This window comes from Diadema setosum, chromosome 18, assembly GCF_964275005.1.
Source record: "Diadema setosum chromosome 18, eeDiaSeto1, whole genome shotgun sequence".
Taxonomy (NCBI): domain Eukaryota; kingdom Metazoa; phylum Echinodermata; class Echinoidea; order Diadematoida; family Diadematidae; genus Diadema; species Diadema setosum.
Window position 1 is genome coordinate 6,981,356 of NC_092702.1, and position 7,769 is coordinate 6,989,124.

The 7,769-nt window shown below is 42.3% G+C and overlaps 1 protein-coding gene across 1 annotated transcript; it reads right to left on the minus strand.

Annotated features, from left to right (window-relative positions):
* Positions 1-280: 280 nt before the first annotated feature.
* LOC140241956 (uncharacterized) lies at positions 281-4,603 on the minus strand. The gene is made up of 4 exons (XM_072321701.1): positions 4,535-4,603; positions 3,323-3,330; positions 1,395-2,498; positions 281-1,055 (listed from the first exon to the last, which is right to left on the minus strand). Exons 1-4 carry the CDS (start codon positions 4,601-4,603, stop codon positions 281-283), a joined length of 1,956 nt encoding a protein of 651 aa, XP_072177802.1.
* Between the last annotated feature and the right edge of the window lie 3,166 nt (positions 4,604-7,769).

A 7,769-nucleotide genomic window follows, 5' to 3' on the forward strand; every position in this document is an offset into this window, starting at 1 on the left:
CACTTTCTCATACTTCCTAGTATCACTCATATATACTGTTTTCGTTTGAAACAAACATGATTAACATAAATACAATTTCTTCCTTCACAGATCCTTGGGAAAGGAAGAAAACTGAACGAAAATTCATAAACACATGTATACTTTGTCATATACAAAAAAAAAAATCAACATCAGTTTCTTGTCTGTTTTGAGTCCTGTTTGAAATGTTCAGCCTGATGTAGGTTTCACTGTAGATTTGAGATTGTTACCGTTCGGCAACATCATCAGCGCGGGCACAGTTTCAAACTCGCGACAAAGCGTCTGCTAATTTGTTGTCCTTTCCTGCTATGTGCACAATTCTCAGTGGGTACGGTTGGAGAATCAAACTCCAACGGAAGAGACGCTGATTCTTGTGCTTGAAGCGTTCTAAAAACGTCAATGGGTTATGGTCAGTGTACACCACGATGTCTCTTCCACCGTCCAAATACGCTTCGAAATGTTGCACCGCTAGAACGACACTGAGACATTCCTTCTCCACAGTTGAATACTTTTGCTGATGGCGATTCAGTTTTTTGGAGAAGAAACACACTGGTTTGCTGTGTCCGTTGTCGTCATCCTGAAGTAGCACGGCTCCTACTCCTCGGTCACTAGCATCCGTAGCTAGCTGGAAGCTCCTCTCGAAGTTTGGTGCGATAAGCACGGGATCGTTCATGAGGACGGCCTTCAGCTTCTGGAACGCATCCTGGCAGCTCGCCGACCACTGGAACGTTGTACCCTTTTTCAGCAGGTCTATCAAGGGCACCACCAGGTGACTGAAGTTGGGGACGAATCTCCGGTAGAATCCGCACATTCCCAAGAAGCGCTGAAGCTCCCGTTTCGATGACGGCACTGGGAAGTCCACGATGGCTCGGACCTTGGCATCTCGTGGTGCGACGCTACCTCGGCCTACTTTGTGACCTAGGTAAGTCACACAAGCTTTCCCGAACTCGCATTTGGCCAGATTCACCACGAGTCCTGCATGTGACAACCTCTGGAACAGCTCTCGAAGATGAGCAACATGCTCCTCCCACGTATTGCTGAAAACCAACACATCGTCTATATAGACAACACAGTTATCATGACCAGCAATAACTCGATTCATCATCCGTTGAAAAGTTGCGGGGGAATTTTTCATCCCGAAGGGCATGACACGACACTGGTATAACCCGGAGGGCGTGACAAACGCCGAGATCTCTCTTGCATCTTTGTCTAATGGCACCTGCCAATACCCTTTCATCAAATCCAATTTGCTGACATACTCAGCACTTCCTACCCGATCAATACATTCCTCAATCAAAGGAAGCGGAAACGAATCAGTCTTGGTTATGGTATTGACCTTCCTGTAATCTACACAAAACCTGGACGTTCCGTCTGACTTTGGGACTAGCACTACTGGGGAACTCCAGTTTGAGTTACTAGGCTCTATGATTCCATTTGCAAGCATGAAATCTATCTCCCTATCAACCTGTTCTCTCTTAGCAGGATGAATCCGATATGGATGCTGCTTAATGGGTGCATTTTCACCAACATCAACCGTATGAACAGTGTCTTTCGCACAGCCCAATTTATCACTGCAAACCTCCGGAAATTCCTGGAAGATGTCGACAACATCTTGCCTCTCCGAATCAGACAAATGATTGAGCAGTAACTCTGGATTTTCTAGTGCCTTTGAGTTCTCTACTCGCGGAATCATTCCCGACTTGAAACTCACACTCTGAGAATCTGGAGCATCAGATTCAAACTCTTCTGCACTTTTCTCAGCACTGTGTAGGACACTCTCACTCACAACTGCACCTACATCTTCTACACGTTCATGGTATTTCTTCAACATATTCACGTGACAAACTCTCTTGGTTTTTCTACGATCAGGCATGCTCACCACATAAGTCTCCTTCCCAAGCTTCCTCTCTACTACATAGGGACCACTGAATTTAGCCTTCAATGCATCTCCTGGCAATGGAAGTAGAACCAAGACTTTGTCTCCAACCTCAAACACACGACTCTTTGCCTTTCGGTCAAAGATTTCCTTCATTGTCTGTTGCGAAGACTTCAAGTGTTCTCTCGCCACTTCATTCGCTCTCACAAGACGCTCTCTGAACATGGAAATGTAGTCTAAGGCATTGGAATCCTTGTCTTCCTCATCAGACAACAGCTGCTCCTTCACAACTTTCAGGGGCCCTCTTGGCTCATGCCCAAACACCAACTCAAAGGGGGAGAATCCAGTGGATTCATTAGGCACTTCACGAGCAGCGAAGAGAAGAAAAGGGATCCCTTTATCCCAGTCCCTGGGATTATCCTGACAGTAGACCTTCAACATCGTCTTTAGCGTCTGATGGTACCTTTCTAAGGCCCCCTGTGATTGCGGGTGATATGCAGACGACTTGATCTGTTGAATACCAAGCTGGTACATCAACTCCTGAAAGACACGAGACATGAAATTGCTACCTTGATCCGACTGTATTTCTTTTGGTAGCCCGTACCTAGTAAAGAAAGTCAACAAGGCATCCAGAACTGACTTAGCAGTTATGCTCCTCAGCGGAAATGCTTCTGCGTATCTCGTGGAAACATCCATCACAGTCAATAAATACTGACATCCCGACTTGGACTTCGGTAATGGACCAACGCAATCTACCATCACACGGCTAAATGGCTCCTCAAAAGCCGGAATAGGAATCAACGGCGCAGGTCTAATGGCATGTTGTGGTTTTCCTACCACTTGACATTTATGACACGTTCGACAAAATTCAGACACATCCTTTCTCATCTTGGGCCAGAAGAAATGAGTTCTGATTCTACACAAAGTCTTCTTGACACACATGTGTCCGGCCATTGGAATTTCATGTGCAAGACGTAGAATTTCCTTTCGATACGGCGGAGGAACAACTATCTGGTCGACAACCGTCCAGTCCTCATCTGTGGGACGATCTGGAGGACGCCATTTCCTCATCAAAACACCAGACTTTACATAGAAACATTCTGGCACTCCCTTCGCCTCATCTACAGTCAATGCACCCTCTCTCAACTTCAACAACTCCTCATCTTCCATCTGTGCTTTGATTAAAGCTGGCTGACTGAACACACCTTCTTCCCAACTTTGTTCTCTTTCACCTTCACTAGTCACCTTTCCAAAGAATGTGTCATCAAGAGAAATTTCACTTTCAGACTCCTTTCTCTCACGCTCTGCTTCACTTGCTCGAAACCTTGTGATAGCACATGTTGGAAATACTTCTGGGAATTCATAGACCAGTTTTTCGGTTTCCCGCTCGTACACTGGGACTTCGGAAACAACCGGAAGGACACTCACTCGACCTCCTGCAAGGTCATTACCAAGCAAAAAGGAAACTCCATCCATAGGGAGAAATGGAACAATTCCCACAATCACTTCCCCTGAAATCAGTCCACTATCCAAATTCACTCGGAAAAGAGGGACCGCCTGAGTTCCTCCATTGACATCATGTATCAGTACTTTCCTACCCGTGTTACAGTCTATGGGCATACTCTTCTTCACATCTCCTACCATGAGGGACTGTGTAGCTCCAGTATCACGAAGGATGACAACCGGTACTCTAAATTCAGCAGTGGTTACTGTACCCTTGGAAATGAAGTCTTTGTACTTTTCATCCACACGACAACTTGAACATGTATCTGTCATTTTTGAGACACTGCTTTTCACAACATTTGGATGACGCTGTTCATCACTTACACTTGACTTAACAAAACCATTGGTGGCTGCTTGGTACTGTTTCTCTTTTGTTTCAGCATCTGAACTGTTCTGTGGACGTGTGTCTGCATGGACTAAACCATGTGTTGCTCTTTGCTTTTGTTTTTCTTTTGCTTCATTTTGTTCCAGCAATCGCCTACATTCAGACTTAATGTGACCTGTTTTCCCACAGAAAAAGCATCTCACTTCTTTGTATTGAGGCCATGGCGATTTTGGGCGCTCTTTCTGTGATTCAGTCTTTACTTTATCCCTGCGTTCACTACTGTGCCACTTTTGAGTGTCAGGATTTCTCAACTGATCAAACTTCCTCTTTCCCTCAGGACTTTTTGTTTTCACCTTATGTGTCAACTCATACTGGTCAGCGTTGACTGCTGCACTCTTTACATCATGTACTCTTCGATCTTCCAAATATGTTCTCAAATCTGGAGGTGTCGATTTCTTGAACTCCTCCATCAACACTATCTCTCTCAAATTGTCATAAGTGAGATCTACTTTCATTGATCGAACCCATCGATCAAACAGAATTTCTTTTTCTCTCTGAAACTCTACGTAGGTCTGTCCCGAACCTCTCCTATATCCTCGAAACTTTTGCCTGTAAGCTTCTGGGACTAACTGATAGGCAAGAAGGACTGCTTCCTTAACTGTGTCATAGTTATTTGCCTCCTCATCCGAGAGAGCAGACACTACTGAATGTGCCTTGCCTGTGAGCTTTTGTTGTACTATCATAGACCAATATTTCTTCTCCCACTCCAAATTCCTGGCTATTCTCTCAAAGGAGAAAAAGAAAGAGTCTACATCCTCTTCATCAAAGCTGGGGACTGTGTTCGCCATTTTTGCAATGTCGGGCGTCTTTGGTCTCGACATAGTAACATTAGGCCTATCCCCTGGGATGCTACTGGCCTGGGCCTGGGTCAACTCAATTTGACGTTGCATTAACTCTTGTTCGAGTCTCAGATTTTCTGCCTTTATTTTTTCTTTTTCTAACTCCAATCTAGCCAGTTCTAGTTGTGTGGAATCTACCCTCATCTCACTAGGTCTAGTAGTAGTACTTTGAGCACTTTTTCTACCAGCACTCTCAATCTCATCTGTACTCTCACTCTGGTCTGTGTGTTCATATTCTACACCACCCAGTTCAAGCTTCTTCACCAGAACTGCAAAGATTTCTTTCTTTCGACTACACTCTCTGATATCAGCATCTACATGAGTTGCAACCTCAATCAATTGGGCTTTCACTAACCCTCTCAGTCTACCAAGAGTGACGTCTTTCACAAACTCTGCAGCATCGAACTTGGCTGCCATGATTATTCACATCTAGCTTTCCGACTAGATTTCAAGACTACGTCGCTAACGCAACTGCCTACAGTACACTCCACTGCGTACCGAACTACGAGAATAGTCTAAGCAATTCAGACCAAACAAACGCTCGTATATCTCGAGGCCAATTTCCTCGTAAAGCCACATCTACCGATGCTAATCCAAATAACCAGAAAGTGACACACTAATCTGATAAAATGACATAACGGAAACGGAAATACATACCCTTCCTTTCCAGCAATCAACGCTGCAACCCTGGTATTCAGCTAGCGAGAAGACCAGTACAAGTGAGCAAAACATACTCATCGCATCACTTCGCGAATCGCACTTCCATTCACAACCACTGCTAACGCAGCCCCATTACACATACCGTGCAATGTCACGCAGTATACAATACCGCTACGAACAGTACGAACGACACCGTTACGTTCGCTACTCTGTGTACACATCTCACATGAGTGCGAACACTACACATACTGTACCTCCAACGGGCATCAATCATTACAACGATGTACAAAACACCGAAATACTACCAAAAGACAGCTTGTTGGCATGTTCACTTCCCGGACATGTTCCCCACATGTCATGCACCAACAGAACACCCGTCAGCACCGACATAACATTTGTCATACACCGACAAAACATTCTTGGATTAGCACCGAATGACTGCGACTGTTCACGCCATGTTTGCCAACTCCAACTCTCATGTCCCGAATGGACACTTTTATTCTACCCCACCCTGGTTTCACCAAGGCACATCACGGTTCTCCGTCACACTAGAGAGAGATATCGTACAGATGAATGATGTATGTATAATTTAGATATATGAATATATGTATTAGTGTTTACATACACAGATAGTGGTATATATTATATGAAGAAGGATATATATTTGTACAATCATATACATATGCGTCTTTGTGCACCTAAAATGTAATGAATACCATTTGACATTCTGATCGAGAGCAATCAGGCAATGTTGGTTGTCTACGTAAACAATGAAAATTCAACAAAAACTGTAGAATAGAAATATAATAATATGAAGTCTGGCAATGCATTATTTATGTACTGAAAAAAAAAAATACGCATGAGCATAATCTCGTACCAGATTTTTTCCCCCGTTGCTAAACTGTGAGTAGACAAGTCAGATGTATGATCGAGGTCGACGTGGAAATTTTCTTTCGTATATTGGGAACCATCCACGAGTAGTAAGTGATTGAAATATTACCCCACATCGGTGATAATCAAATTAACTTGGTTTCGACTTTTCCACGGGATGCATGATGTGCTCAGTACAGGAAGAGAAGACACTTTCCCACCAGCGAGAGAATGCATTCTATAACGAGAATGGTTCTGATTTATTGGCGTGTTTTAGGGTTGGCTGGCAACTGGCCAAATATTTGATAACGAGGGGGCGAAAATATATATATTGCATTACATGATCTCTATATGCGAGATGATAGAATGAGCTCATTCATTTGGATACCTGCTGCAAAATAAAGAGGTTCGGATAAGGATTTGGTTTTGTCGGTGTAATAGGTCCTGTATATATATATATATATATATATATATATATATATATATACATATATATATATATATATATATATATATATATATATATATATATATATAACCCTGCCGGAAAGAACACACACGGTGTGTTTGCAATATGTTCACATAGTCGACTTTGGGAAAACGTTTCAATATACTATAGTGCAAAGATGGTTTCACACTGTCAATTGACGAAGTGCCGTCTGAACGCCATATTGGAATATTTAGTTGCACTCAAGTCATCATTTATGCAGCTGGTGTGTTTGTAATGTCCATAAAATGCTTCCTAGAATATGCCAATTTTCGTTTCAACAGCATACGACATTTTGCGAACCTTGTGTGTGTGTGTGGGTGTGTGTGTGTGTGTGTGTGTGCGTGTGTGTATGTGTGTGTCATTTTGCATCTTTTATAGAAATGGCCCCCACCAAAATATTACATATGATTAGATATACAAACGAAATGCAGCATGTACTTTTCTGAACCGTGGTGTGTAAAACTCACTTCTTTGTGTTTGTACAAAAAAGGAGAAGATATTATGATCAGTCACTCAAACGTACAGTTCTACTAATCAATCAAAGCAGACAACCTGCACGTACATCAATGATTTCATTTATCTAAACTCACAGTCATTCAGACCATCATCAGGCCAATCAATAGATAATTCGACGTGCCCGTCAAAAATCTTGTCGACCAAAAATTACAGTGATTTTCAATGATAATGTTTACAATTCTCATTATTTGCATTATTTGAATTAGTGGTCAAACTGAATGCTTTCCATTCCCTCCCATTCCCTTGTTATTTTTTGCTTTTAGTCTAAGATAATATGGATTTGGGGCATAAGATAGTGATATCTCTTTTTTTTATTATTAGAAGCCTCCTTTCTGATGTTTTCCTGTGAAGGGCTATCTGAAAAAAAAAAAAGAAGAAAGCATTGTATAAAACTAACGTTTGTGATGCAGTATTAAGTGTTGATGACTTGCATTAACCGACATTGATGGCGTTGAATATGTTATATAAAGAGATAACTGATTTTGAAAAATGCGAAAGTAGCTATACTACTATACTGCACACACCTGCAGTAGAAATTAAATTCCTCCGACATTATACAGTGACTCTCTTTAGCTTTGCATTTTTGGAGTTTAAAATGGTATTGAACGTTCA